Source organism: Haliotis rufescens, unplaced genomic scaffold (assembly GCF_023055435.1).
Source record: "Haliotis rufescens isolate VD_foot unplaced genomic scaffold, xgHalRufe1.0.p SCAF_18, whole genome shotgun sequence".
Taxonomy (NCBI): domain Eukaryota; kingdom Metazoa; phylum Mollusca; class Gastropoda; order Lepetellida; family Haliotidae; genus Haliotis; species Haliotis rufescens.
This window is the reverse complement of record NW_025963868.1, coordinates 400,001-415,484: the sequence shown is the minus strand read 5'-3', so window position 1 is coordinate 415,484 and position 15,484 is coordinate 400,001. Positions and strand designations below refer to the sequence as shown.

The 15,484-nt window shown below is 43.0% G+C and overlaps 1 protein-coding gene across 4 annotated transcripts in view; it reads right to left on the bottom strand.

Annotated features, from left to right (window-relative positions):
- Positions 1-4,246: 4,246 nt before the first annotated feature.
- The window catches only part of LOC124148375 (POU domain, class 2, transcription factor 1-like), a 51,377-nt gene continuing 40,139 nt past the window's right edge, over positions 4,247-15,484 (bottom strand). For all 4 annotated transcript variants that reach the window (XM_046519437.2, XM_046519436.2, XM_048398084.1 and 1 more), the window contains 5 exons: positions 14,871-15,056; positions 11,443-11,568; positions 9,317-9,547; positions 7,614-7,683; positions 4,247-6,510 (listed from right to left, as the gene is read on the bottom strand). In XM_046519437.2, coding sequence (XP_046375393.1) covers positions 5,738-6,510; positions 7,614-7,683; positions 9,317-9,547; positions 11,443-11,568; positions 14,871-15,056 — 1,386 coding nt within the window. In that variant the 3' untranslated portion in view covers positions 4,247-5,737. The remainder of the gene's footprint in view (positions 6,511-7,613; positions 7,684-9,316; positions 9,548-11,442; positions 11,569-14,870; positions 15,057-15,484) is intronic.

The following is a 15,484-nucleotide window of genomic DNA, read 5'->3' as shown; positions in this document are numbered from 1 at the left end:
TTTACGCCGTTTTAAGCAATATTCCAGCAATATCACGGCACCAGAAATAGACTTCATGCATTGTACCCCTGTGGGAAACCGACCTCGTGTCTCAAGCGTGAAGAGCGAACGCTTAACCCCTAGGCTACCCCACCGCCCACTCATAAAGAAATGCTCTACATCTGAATCAAATGTGTGCAAGGCAATAACAATCTCGATTCAAGAATAATTGTAAGAATATATTCCTGCCACCTGGTGTTCATGTAATTTGCGGTGTCCAGGAGTGAGTGAGTATGGTTTTACGCCACTTTTAGCAATATTCCAGCAATATCACGGGGGGGGGACACCAGAAATGGGCTTCACACATTGTACCCGCGGTGTCCAGGAACTGAAATATCCTCTAGGAAATAAAAAGTTTAAAGCCATTCCTGAATTGGGGTGTGTGTCCTTTGTCTGCTCTCTCTAATTAAACTTTAAAAAGCTGTTATTCGTTTCTGTCAACACCCAGCAAAGATAGATATAAGTATCACACAAACAATGACAACAAAAATGTTCCGTACTAAAATATAGCTTTTATTTTGTTTTTGATACAGGACCTATCACAAGGCATCTAAAGTATCAAAATGTCTACACATACACAGGTACAGCGGTTATCCCCCCTTAATCTGTAGAGCGTTATGGATTTAGCCACAGGTGGCAGCACAATACAAACAATTTACAAGTGGCTGCATTCCACCTGTACCAGTGAATATATGAATTATACACACAGGTTATATATCTCAATATTGCCTGTAGGGGAAGCTGATTAAATGGGTTTATGGCAGGCCATTACAGGAACCCTTCCACCTTATTACCTTCGTGATACGCACGAACAATAGCATTGCTACCATAACAAAGACACTAGGATGAGATTCTATTCATCATCCCAAATCATTCTTCCAACTTTTTTAGTCTGTAAACAGTAATAACCAGTGTATTAAAGGTAAAAAGACAGCTAACCAGCTAATGTGGCAGAGCGATTTGTGATGTCATTTGATTGTGACGTCATGGTAACCAATGAGGTCACAATGGTCTTCAAAGCATTGTGATGCAATTTCATTGCAGTGCAATCTCTAGGAGATATTGCTTGATTTCACCAAGCAATATCTCCTGTTTGGGGTGATAAATTAAACACTCTTTCATGAGATGACTTTGTCATAGTCAAGCATGAAGGATTATGTTAAATGACAACACTTTTTAACTCGAAAATCAAGTGGTAGTCTTAAGTTTAAAGTAGAACAGATCGCTCCTGCTAAGTAGATATAGTTCCTCCAGTTTGACACAGGTTCTAGTCAGACCGGCTAGTTCAGCCACACAGTTAAGTGGATGTATAGGAGGACAATCATATTTTTTCGGTTGGTATCTGCATACATTCGCATTATCTTGGAAAAACAAACCCTAAAAAATTTGTTTCAAAAATAAATATTTGTAGAAAAAAAATAAAGTGCGAAATCACAAAATATCTTTTACAATTAATATGCAACAAATGTTCAATCAATCCATCCCCTGCAAAAGAATGGTATGGGAGAAAGACAAAAAATAATTTGAATAAAATTTCCGAAGATGAAATGGTTGGTCCTATAGTGACTCCACTGACATCCAGATAGGTCACAGGAAGCTAGTACCGTGGTGCCATTTACACAGTGGGGCTACTTTAACACAAGCCTCTACCAGTAGCACGAGAACTACGAATAACACAAAGTCACTGCTGGTTCTGTATGGAATGCATTCATGTTTCAAGGGACGTCATTGAAAGATAGCGAGATTTTACAAGTGCTTCCAGCAAAGTTGATTGTGCACTCGGATCAGTGTGGGATAGTGAGTGAGTGAGTGAGTTGGGTTTAACGCCGCTTTTAACAGTATTCCAGTCATATCACGCCGTGTCAGTTAAATGTGGGAGGAAAGCCCGAAGTGATGCAGGCCTCAGACGTTTACCACTTTGGTGAATCCCAAGAACACGGGTATGGTGCTGACAAACCTAGAAACATAATCGGGGCGAACCAGGATTCGCCCCCACAATCATAGGTTTCTGGCAGCTCTGCACAGAGAACTGCGGCGCCTTAGACGATGAAGAAGCAGTGTTCCAGGTCCTCCTCAACTTAACGTAACAATCAGAGACCAAACATACACGATTATTAAAGAAAGACAACTCCGGAAAGTTACCTCAGTCCACTCACCTATGCGTCCACTGCGTGAGACTGACATCTTAGTTGGATCACTGACTTTCAGGGGTCAAGGAAGCAGTATATATCACACGTAACACATGGCAAACAATCGGATTATTGCTATAGGAATTATGGCAAAATGGCGGTTACCATGGTTACTGGCCAGAGTAAAATAGGTAATTCACAAACATTTACAAATACATTCTGAAGAGGTCTGGCCATCAGTCCATCATAAAATAATCTGTATCCGCGTAGATACCATGTATCTAAACTGGAAAAAGAAATTTGGTTAATGGCACACGTGTTCCCAACAATTGACATTTTTATCAAACAGTATCAAGATTTAACAACTGAACGAATCATTGAGATCATTCCTGACATCAAATATTCACTAGATACATATACAATAACACTTGGTGTCAATTCTGGCAGACTGAAGTGGGTCTTTGTCTGTGCCTGACTTTGTTGCAGTTGATGTTACAGCATCAGCAGAATCCTTAGCAGCCTAGTGCAGCAGAAAAAGTGCAGTGTGTCACAGAAATACTGACAAACCAACAGCCCTTAGGTGGATCCAGAGAGGAGATACGGGGGGGTCCACTCCCCTCCCCTATTTTGAAAACCAAATGTAGTATGTTGAAGGAATTTTGATATTTTGGACCCCTCACTTTTTAAAAATCCTGGATTGCTCGTCTCGATGGTTTCATCTCAGGAGAAGTTGAAAGAAAACAAATTCAACTTGTTCAAACAGTTCCTTCTGGCCCAAACTCGAACTGTTGCAAACAGTGAAATGTTCGGATTGAGTGGGTATGGTTTTATGCCTCTTCTAGCAATATTCCAGAAATATCACGGAGGGGGTCACCAGAAATGGGCTTCACACACTGCACCCATGTCGGGAATCGAACCCAGGTCTTTGGCGTGACAAACAAACACTTTAACCACTAGGCTACCCCACCGCCTCTGTTTGGACTGAAAACAGATACGATTCCTGCATTAGTAAAGAAATGTTTACTTGTCCAGTCAACAAAATACTGGTTTATTTGTTCCGCAGTTCTGCTGCTTGTCCATATCTTTCCTCTATTCCTCCAAATGCTGGGTCAAAACACCTGAAGCCAAGCAATAAGAAACGTCTGGCCAGGTAATAGATCTTTTAAACTTCTAATGCACAAACATGTTAACATATTAATCAAAAGAAGTTCAAGAACGCTCGATATTTTCATATGACTATAGTTAATCTGCAAAACACAGCCTCCCAATTGTAGGCATTCCTTAACTTCTTTTGAGTAGCATAGAAAAAACATTCACTGGTCAAAGCAGTCAAATGAAAGAGCAGGCAGTGCACAGGAACACGAATGTGACCTTCACCCTCAATCGACAATAATGTATACTATTTTCCTTACCACTACTTCTAACAGCACTTTCTTTTAAAGTTATTAAACAATAACAATGCCCAAAATAGGAACAAAGGTTTCGTTCAGAAATATGTTCTGAAAACAAAAATGCTAATCACATAAAAATATTCAGAAGCACTTCCTGAGAACCATTCAATGCCTGAACATGCCTGTCCACTTATCTATAAGAAACAGAAGTTGGTTGGAAGCATGCGTAATGCCGAGAAATAAAGAGGCTATACGGAGCGTATACACCAGCTGTCAACACGACACAATGCCATGACGTAACATCCTACTGGGGCAATACACTTGTATACAATAGCTGAGGTATTTCTGTGATTGTCAGACAAAGCTAGAAGTTTCAATCATTATTCTTAATACATATTTGTAGTGCTCTACAAGCACTGAAGCTTGGAACAACTGCAAGGGTCTGTGTGACATGTATCTCAGATGACTGGAGTCCCTTGTTTTGCATCTGATGAATCTATATACCGTATTCGACATAATAAGCGCCCAGGGCGCTCTCAAAATTAGAAATAGGGGGCTCTTATTAGAATATTATTTTGGTGGAAAAAACAGAGTTGAAAGATAAATTTCGTGGTTTATGCTGATTCCAGAATTTAATTGCCCATAATTAAGGGTGCATATAACACACGAGTGCGTATTATACACAAATAAATAACTTTGATCAATCGGAAGGGGTGCTAATTGGGATTGTGCACTTGCCAATATATTAGCAAATATTGCCGTGGGCGCTTATTAGAGCGGGGCGCTTATTACGTCGAATACGGTACTTATGTTTCTACAGAAACAAAAAATCCACTTCATAGTGGTTCCATTTAACTACCCCTGTGATGAAATGAAACGGCTCATTTTGAGTAAAAAAAATTATGATAGCTAAACTAATTTTTATAAACAAATAATGAACTCAAAATATATAAGATCTTTTCCTCTTCCATATCATGACGAGTTACAGGGTTCAGACTAATAGGGTTTAGCTGTTTATAGGGTTCAGATTTACAGGGTCTAGCTGTATTTCAAGGTTCAAACTAACAGGTTTAGCTACATAACAGGGTTCAGACTTATCTCAAACCAGGCCCATCTTTGCCTCAGGTCGCTATTATTCACCTTCATCTTGCCTCTGTCACTAAAGTCTGCATGGACACAGAATAACTCTTGTACAAAACACAACACCATCTCTCCAACACACTCAGCCATCCACGCACAGACCAGCCACTTGGTCACTTCTGTAAGAAACCCAGTACAAAACACAGTCATGATACAAAACAGCAATCTGTATAAAATGTTGCACAAAGAGTCCACAGAGTACTGGCTCCTCCTTCACCACAGAACACAGTCTACCAATGTCACACGCCATTGTTCACAAGGGGCACCTGCAACTAAGGAATGCATTGACTGGTTCCGTTCAACCAATCACAGGTGACGTTACAACAAAGGGCACCTGCTACCAAACGGAACTCCTCGTATCGAGCTTCATCCTGAGACCAATATTACGCAAAATCTGTACAATTTCTACTGTACAATACATGCACATCAGGGCAACGCTAGTCCGAAATGTACATCTATGAATCGTGTGGTTGTATTATGCAAGGACGGTAGCTCCTTGTAGCCAGGGCAACAGATCCACAACATCTTGCATCCATGGTAACGTTTCCTGTGTTACCATAGTAACACCTCCCTCCATACGATGAACCACTTCCCTGTAGAGATCGCACCACCTCCTTTTACTATCGAAACACCTTGTCACCATAGAAAATGCTGTACATTGTATTTCAATCACCTCTTATAGTCACAGAAACGGAGACGTTTCTGGATAACCAGGTAACCATGGCAACACCCTGCAGCTACCTGCAACATGGAAGTTGCCACGGACACAACTTGTGGATTTAGTTGACCAAGCTAATATTACCGAGAATCATTCACGTGTTGAGATTGGCTGGAGGTCATCGTGAGGTAGGATAACACAGAGCAAGTTTACACACATCCAGTACGCAGTGCCAACATCACGTACCACTTCAAAATAGTCCTACTTCCTCAAAGCAAACAATAAGGGCTGGTGTCATGCAAGAATGGATACTGAAGATTAAATAAAGAGACGAAACTGTTCTTTTTCGAAATGTCCACCCCTGGCTTCGGACTCTATCGTCACGAGGCGTCGTCATCCTGGACTGGCGCACTAAGTATCATGTGACCACCGACAGTGGGAACACCTGCAGCAGCATTGGCCAACGCCGTCGCCGCGGAGACAACGATTGGTTGTGACGGTGAGGTAGACGGTGCCGCTGTCACGTTGGGAATGACCAGACTTGCCGCAGTGGACATGTTTAACGGTGCAGTGTTATTCACAAATATATTTTGAGTCTGAGGCGCCGTAACGAGTGTCTGTGTTGGCGAGGAAACGTTAATTCCGGCACTGGTGTTCTGGGTGGTGTTCTGCTGACTGAGCAGACCCTGGCTCATGTTGATCCCACTCATCAGCTGCATCTGGGTCGACGTCAGAGAGGACGGAGGATTAATTCGCTTCTCCTTCTGGCGCCGGTTACAGAACCACACCCGCACCACCTCCTTCTCCATGTTCAAGTTGTCGGCGAGAATCGTGATCTCCTCCGACGACGGTTTGGGATTCTGTAAAAAGCTCTTCTCCAACGCCACACGGACTGATGTGTCGATACTGGTTCGTTTCTTGCGACGCCGACTAATGGATTCCGGTGTGACGGCGCCGCCACTGGCACTGCTTATGGCGGCTGGGTTCTGTGCCATGGCGTCAGCGTCCTGCAACCACTTGTGGAGCAGTGGTTTCAGCTTGCACATGTTCTTGAAGCTGAGGTTGAGAGCCTCGAAGCGGGAGATGGTCGTCTGGCTGAAGTCGTTGCCGTACAGCTTCCCCATTGCCAGTCCCACGTCACCCTGTGTGAACCCTACGGGGACAGAAGAGGACAACTTTCAACATACATTCATCATTGTTTTGTTGTTGTTTTTAATCCAACATTATAACTGTGGCCTGTTAGAAACTGAGAACAATGACAGTGATAGAAACTAACATTTTTAGTCCTTATAATGATACCATACAGGTGAGGTGAAAAGGGGTTTAACGTCGCATCCAAGATTATTGCACTTATATAGCGACATGCATGCACGTGTGTGTGTGTGTGTGTGTGTGTGTGTGTGTGTGTGTGTGTGGCTGCTTGTACTAGTCCGGACTGATACCGATTGATAGTGCTAGCTCACTGAGATACCATGCCGCAGTTTAACATGAATACCCCACTCAGACACAGTATACTGACTCCGAGCCGACCAGTCCTTTGTTTTAGCCCCTTAATGCCGAGCGCCAGACAGGGTGACAACAAGTACCATCTTTTAACGTCTTTTGGTATGACACGGTCGGGGTTTCAAACCCCAGACCTTCCGCTCTCCAGGCAGACGCTCTAGTGTTTCTACAAGGTAGGGTTTGAAGTCCAAATAGTGGTATCTCCATCTGGTGCAGCGTGTAATATCGAATGGCAGATTTGATCTACATAAAAAAGCCTGCAAATGATTTTCAACCAGTGAATAAAAAGCGGAGCAAAAAACAAAAATGTGTGACAAAAGAGGCCACTTAACTCCCGACATCATTTTCAGGAAATGAAATTATCAACTAAATTGTATATTTCTATACTTATCCTATCTCACACTATGCATCATCTTTCTTCTTTGATCCTATGTGGAAACATGCTTGAACAGTTTGCGGCTTCTAAAAAACAGTCCACCCGAACACACACTGGATTACATGAGTGACCCATTTCTTTGGGAGGTGACCATGGTGCTGCTGGGGTGTGTTCAGGTGGATTGTTCTTAAGAAGCTGGAAACTCTGTTAAAGCACGTTTCCACATAGGATAGAAAAAGAAAGAAGAAATGCATAGAGTGAGATAGGATAAGTTTGAAACAAAGTTTTTTGGAGGTAGGGTCAGAGAATGTCTCAAAACATAAGGAATTGTATTTCATAAATTCATCTGACATTAAACTTTTGAGCTGGTCCCTTACCGAGCTCAATCCGTCTCCTCTTGAATGTCTTGGCAAACTGCTCCAACTCCTCCAGGTCGATGTTCTCCTCCTGGAACAGACAAAGAGGAGGAGATGGTGAGGTGAGGTCGGATGGGTGGGGTCAGATGGGTGAGGTGAGTGAGGTCAGATGGGTGAGGTGAGTGAGGTCAGATGGGTGAGGTCAGATTGGTGAGGTCAGGTGAGGTCAGGTGGGTGAGGTGATGTCAGATGGGTGAGGTGAGGTGGGGTCAGATGGGTGAGGGGAGGTCAGGTGGGTGGGGAGAGGTGGGGTCAGATGGGTGAGATGAGATGAGGTCAGATGGGTGAGGTGAGGTCAGATGGGAGAGGTGAGGTGAGGTCAGATGGGTGAGGTGAGGTCAGATGGGTGAGGTGAGGTCAGGTCAGATGGGAGAGGTGAGGTGAGGTCAGATGGGTGAGGTGAGGTGAGGTCAGATGGGAGAGGTGAGGTGAGGTCAGATGGGTGAGGTGGGGTCAGATGGGTGAGGGGAGGTCAGATGGGTGAGGTGCAGTGAGGTCAGATGGGTGAGGTGAGGAGGTGAAATGGGGTCAAATGTTGCGGTCACGGTTAACGCTCTTATATAGTGATGTGTTCTTGAAACAACATTGATGCATGTATCGCACTCAAAAAGGTTTATTCTTGTAGACTGTCCTGGGAAAAAATATGGCTATTGTATTCAAGAGGTGGAGTTTACACTGACATTAACAAGACTTAGATGAACATGTTAAATATGTATGCGTTCAAGTTATCACTTTATTCTTGACGAAACAAAATGTCCTACTAGTAGGGCTGGGTTTTGTTTGGCTTTTTCTTGTTTAACGCCACACTCAGAAATATTCCAGCTATATGACGGCGGTTTGTAAATAATCAAGTCTGGACCAGACAATCCAGTGATTGACATGAGCACCGATCCACACAAATGGGATACAAGGACAAGCATGGGTTGCTGACGACCTATTCTAACCCGGATCTTCACGTTTATTTGCTGAAAAATTGTAATGCGATATATATTGAGTGTTTGACAGTGATTGACACTGGCTGTACGTGAAGATCTATTTTGTACACTGTAAAGTAAATATTATGACGCCAAAGCCAGCATGGTCAGGAGCTGTCTTTTTGTAGTCATGGATACAGGGGAGATAACAACATGAGATAAAAATTTCTTCTGTTTTAAAAAAAACATTTTTTTAATCAATTTCAAAGGAAAACATTATTTGTGAATGAGTTTTTGTGTAGATTTTAGGTTAATTAAAACAAATAGTAATGAAACTATACATTTATTTCCCCCAGATATCTGAAATGCTTGTTGCTTATACCGGTGGTATACCGTATTTGACGTAATAAGCGCCCAGGGCGCTCTCAAAACTAGAAATAGGGGGCTCTTATTGGAATATTATTTTGGTGAAAGTTGAAAGATAAATTTTGTGATTTATGCTGACAGCCTGAAATGTTTATGTACGACAGATATATTTTTCCAGAATTTAATTGCCAATAATAAAGGGTGCTTATATCACACGAGTGCGTATTATATGCCCATAGGGGTCGGAAGGGGTGCTAATTGGGATTATTGACTAGCCAATATATTAGCAAATCTCGCGGTGGGCGCTTATTAGAGTGGGGTGCTTATTACGTCGAATACAGTATGTGTAATACCGTGCAGTCGTAGAATATAGGGGGTACACACCTCCATCACGGCCATCTGCATGGTCTGGTGTGTCGGTGTGGTGGGGCTCATTGCTGTTGTTGTGGCCATGGTGGTGACAGGGCTGGTCTGCTGTATCTGCTGCTGTTGTTGCTGCTGCTGTTGCTGTTGTTGTTGCTGTTGGATTGCCTGCACAGCTGGCTGTGCTGTTGGGGTCTGCTGTTGGGCCACGGCTACCGCAGCACCCAGATTCTGCAGCACTGGGAGACTATGCTGGGGACACAGAACATGAGGGTCAGACAAACAACATGTGGGTCTGACAAACAAGATGAGGGTCAGACAAACAATATGAGGGTCAGACAAACAATATGTGGGTCAGACAAACAAGATGAGGGTCAGACAAACAACATGTGGGTCAGACAAACAACATGTGGGTCAGACAAACAACATGAGGGTCAGACAAACAACATGTGGGTCAGACAAACAACATGTGGGTCAGACAAACAAGATGAGGGTCAGACAAACAACATGTGGGTCAGACAAACAACATGAGGGTCAGACAAACAACATGTGGGTCAGACAACCAACATGAGGGTCAGACAAACAACATGTGGGTCAGACAAACAACATGAGGGTTAGACAAACAACATGAGGGTCAGACAAACAACATGTGGGTCAGACAGACAACATGAGGGTCAGACAGACAACCTCTGGGTCAGACAAACAACCTCTGGGTCAGACAAACAACATGAAGGTCAGACCAACAACCTCTGGGTCAGACAAACAATATGAGGGTCAGACAAACAATATGAGGGTTAGACAAACACCATGAAGGTCAGACCAACAACCTCTGGGTCAGACAAACAATATGAGGGTCAGACAAACAACATGTGGGTCAGACAAACAACATGAAGGTCAGACTAACAACCTCTGGGTCAGACAAACAATATGAGGGTCAGACAAACAACATGTGGGTCAGACAAACAACATGAGGGTCAGACTAACAACCTCTGGGTCAGACAAACAATATGAGGGTCAGACAAACAACATGTGGGTCAGACAAACAACATGAAGGTCAGACTAACAACCTCTGGGTCAGACAAACAATATGAGGGTCAGACAAACAACATGTGGGTCAGACAATTAGAACAAGAGGAAAAAGTCATTGATATCCCCCACAATGGTTAAATACTTGTCAATAACATTGTTTGTTGCCATGGAAACTCGAAAAAATTCATCCACAAACTATCAAAAGACACCAGTTTATTGCTAGACCTATCTGTGTGCCAAGTTTGGTGAAGAAATTTTGTACAGTTTTCAACATCTGCTCCGGAAACGAGCGCTACGGCCATTTCCATCCGTAGTCAAAGTTGTTGCCATTGAAACTCGAAGAGGTTTTTCTTGAAAATCCCAAACCATCCAAAGGCAACAGTTTTACCACTAGACCTATCTGTGTGCCCAGTTTGGTGAAGGAATATTGTATGGTTTTCAACATCTACTCCGGAAGTGAGCACTACGGCCATTGCGAGGGATAATTATCATTAAGTGTCCAAATTGTTAAACAAAAAATTTATAAATAAAAAAGGTCTTGATTCCTTGAAAGAATTCAATCAAGCTTGCTTGGATTCCGAAACAGCTAAAGCCAAAGTTGATTTGAGAATAAATTTACACTTCAAGTTAAATTTACATCAATTTTCTTTACCGATTCAGAGAAACTTGTTGTATATATTAAAATAACATGTCTCAAACTACTAACAATTTCAATTACAGTGTTATACCTGATTTGAAGGACAGAACATCACACATGGTTTAACATGCGGGCACCGTAACTCCGAAAAGTGGGGAGCGTGACATAAAAAGGATTTGTTTGTTGGTTTGTTTAAAGCCGCACTCAGCATTATTCCATCTAGATGACAGTGATCTGTAAATACTCGAGTCTGGATCAGACAATCCAGTGATTGACATCATGAGCATCAACCGACGCAATTGGGAGAAGATAACACGCATCAACCAAGTCAGCGAGTCTGACCACCCGATCCCGTTAGTCGCCACTTACGACAAGCATATTCGCATTTTACGGCAATCACGGGTTTCTGAAGACAAACTGTAATCCAGATCTTCACAGTTCCATGGACAGGACCAGTTAAGGGAACACTGTCTGCACGAACCTGATTCTGCACAAGGAGCTGGGGCTGCATGGAGGTCAAGGTCGTGGGGTTGATAAACACCAGCTGCTGCATGCCGGCCAGAGCCTGGCCTCCCAGCTGGGCCGTCTGCAGCTGGATCGTCTGGACCTGCAACAGAGTCGGTTAGTTTCGGTAATATCACAGGGTGATGTAGGTCCCAGACATCCTGCAATAGTCAGTGAGTTTCAGTAATATCACGGGTGATATCGGTCTTAGACTTCCTGCCAGAGTCAGTGAGTAAGGGCTGAGATCAACACAGGAGCTCAATACACAGATGCAGAGATCTTCCCATACTCCCAAACTGTAAAGACCTGAGGAAGGTACAAGGATAACTCTTTGTTACTCACACCCTGATATATCGAAGCCCCTCCCCAATACTGCTCAAGATCCTTCAAGATCCCCTAAAGAGACTGAATGCCAAGAGACCCTTACACTCCACAAGAATCACAAAATAAAAGTTTAATATTCCCAAATACTAAGTTCAGTACTTTTTCCCTGAATAAGTAATTAAGAAAAGTAAATATATTATTTGTATCCCATATGATTTATGCAAACTCCTTTTTGTACTCAAGGCTAAAGAAAATTATATTCTTGGTTCTCAGATACTGCCCACATTATCATAACGTTTGCCACTTTTCATTTTTATTTCCAATATAAAAAAAATAATTTAAATCCTCAAATGTTCCAAGTCCAAAGATAGTTAAATACTGTATTACAGTATTTTATTCATCAAGGAATACATTTATGTAGGGAGGCCCTTTCCCAGGTTGATTGTACACAAGTGTGTATTTGGTTACACATCTTTTTATTTGGTTACATACTAGTTTGAACAACCACACACACAAAAAAAGAAAAAACACACACCGCCCACCCGCACTATATTTTCAAAACCTATTGCCTCAGAACCAATTTATTTTTTTTAAGCCTAATGCAGTGGAGAAACTATAGCACAATAAAGGGAGATAACTGGAATTATGTCCCTTTCATCAACACAGTGAGCATCTGCAGGTTACTCTACACTAAATCAGATCTAGTTGCCTCCATTATTCCACCACTCATGTGATACACATCATATCACCATGCCTCCATTATTCCACCCCCCATGTGATATGCATTATATCACCATGGGTCCATTACTCTATCCCCCATGTGATACGCATCATATCACCATGCCTCCATTATTCCACCCCTCATGTGATACACATCATATCACCATGCCTCCATTATTCCATCCCCCATGTGATATGCATTATATCACTCTGCCTCCATTATTCCACCCCTCATGTGATACACATCATATCACCATGCCTCCATTATTCCACCCCCCATGTGATACACATCATATCACTATGTCTCCATTATTCCACCCCTCATGTGATACACATCATATCACCATGCCTCCATTATTCCACCCCTCATGTGATACACATCATATCACCATGCCTCCATTATTCCACCCCCCATGTGATACACATCATATCACTCTGCCTCCATTATTCCACCCCTCATGTGATACACATCATATCACCATGCCTCCATTATTCCACCCCTCATGTGATACACATAACATCACCATGCCTCCATTATTCCACCCCTCATGTGATACACATCATATCACCATGCCTCCATTATTCCACCCCTCATGTGATACACATAATATCACCATGCCTCCATTATTCCATCCCTCAAGTGATACACATCATATCACTCTGCCTCCATTATTCCATCCCCCATGTGATACACATCATATCACTATGTCTCCATTATTCCACCCCTCATGTGATACACATCATATCACTCTGCCTCCATTATTCCATCCCTCATGTGATACACATCATATCACCATGCCTCCATTATTCCATCCCCCATGTGATATGCATCATATCACTCTGCCTCCATTATTCCACCCCCCATGTGATACACATCATATCACTCTGCCTCCATTATTCCACCCCTCATGTGATACACATCATATCACCATGCCTCCATTATTCCACCCCTCATGTGATACACATAATATCACCATGCCTCCATTATTCCACCCCTCATGTGATACACATCATATCACCATGCCTCCATTATTCCACCCCTCATGTGATACACATCATATCACTATGGGTCCATTATTCCATCCCTCAAGTGATACACATCATATCACTCTGCCTCCATTATTCCATCCCCCATGTGATACACATCATATCACTATGTCTCCATTATTCCATCCCTCATGTGATACACATCATATCACTCTGCCTCCATTATTCCATCCCTCATGTGATACACATCATATCACCATGCCTCCATTATTCCATCCCCCATGTGATATGCATCATATCACTCTGCCTCCATTATTCCACCCCCCATGTGATACACATCATATCACCATGCCTCCATTATTCCATCCCCCATGTGATATGCATCATATCACTCTGCCTCCATTATTCCACCCCCCATGTGATACACATCATATCACCATGCCTCCATTATTCCATCCCCCATGTGATATGCATCATATCACTCTGCCTCCATTATTCCACCCCCCATGTGATACTCATCATATCACCATGCCTCCATTATTCCATCCCCCATGTGATATGCATCATATCACTCTGCCTCCATTATTCCACCCCTCATGTGATACACATCATATCACCATGCCTCCATTATTCCATCCCCCATGTGATATGCATCATATCACTCTGCCTCCATTATTCCACCCCCCATGTGATACACATCATATCACCATGCCTCCATTATTCCATCCCCCATGTGATATGCATCATATCACTCTGCCTCCATTATTCCACCCCCCATGTGATACACATCATATCACCATGCCTCCATTATTCCATCCCCCATGTGATATGCATCATATCACTCTGCCTCCATTATTCCACCCCTCATGTGATACACATCATATCACCATGCCTCCATTATTCCACCCCCCATGTGATATGCATCATATCACTCTGCCTCCATTATTCATTCCATCATGTGATACACATCATATCACCATGCCTCCATTATTCCATCCCCCATGTGATATGCATCATATCACTCTGCCTCCATTATTCCACCCCCCATGTGATACTCATCATATCACCATGCCTCCATTATTCCATCCCCCATGTGATATGCATCATATCACTCTGCCTCCATTATTCCACCCCTCATGTGATACACATCATATCACCATGCCTCCATTATTCCACCCCCCATGTGATATGCATCATATCACTCTGCCTCCATTATTCATTCCATCATGTGATACACATCATATCACCATGCCTCCATTATTCATTCCATCATGTGATACACATCATATTACTATGTCTCCATTATTCCATCCCCCATGTGATACTCATCATATCACCATATCCAACCCCCTGTGTGACTGGTGAGCTCCCTACCTGTGGCTGCAGGGTGCTTGCTGACTGGCCGGTGGTGACGGGCGTGGCAGCCTGGAACTGGATGCCCGCTTGCTGGGCCTTGACAGGAGTCTGTGTCGGCATCTGCACCATGGACGTTGTCTGGACCTGTCGCACGGCCGGGGACTGCTGCACTGAACTGGCCAGCGTCGTCTGGGCCTGCTGCACCTGATGAAACCCAAGACACAGTGTTCATGGAAATCTTTTACCACATCAGAATTGACTATGCAAGAAAGTTTATCTAGCAGACGGTTCAAAGTCCCGAGATTTGTTTGAGTTATGCTGATCTCCAAGGAGCTTTCGACTGTTTGAATGTAGGACATAATCGAAATTATCCCCACATCAAAAGCTTATGCCCCAGTCATATCACTGGTTAAAAGACAAAGTCTTGACTAGGCTAAACAGCAAGTGAAAGAATATATTAAGGGGGGGGTTCTTGATGTTTGCTCCAATAGTACATCAATATTGAGTGAGAGCGTGAGTTGGGTTTAACGCCGCTTTTAACAATATTCCAGTCATATCACGGCGTGTCAGCTTAATGTGGGAGGAAAGCCCAAAGTGATGCAGGTCTCAGACGTTTACCACTTCGGTGAAAC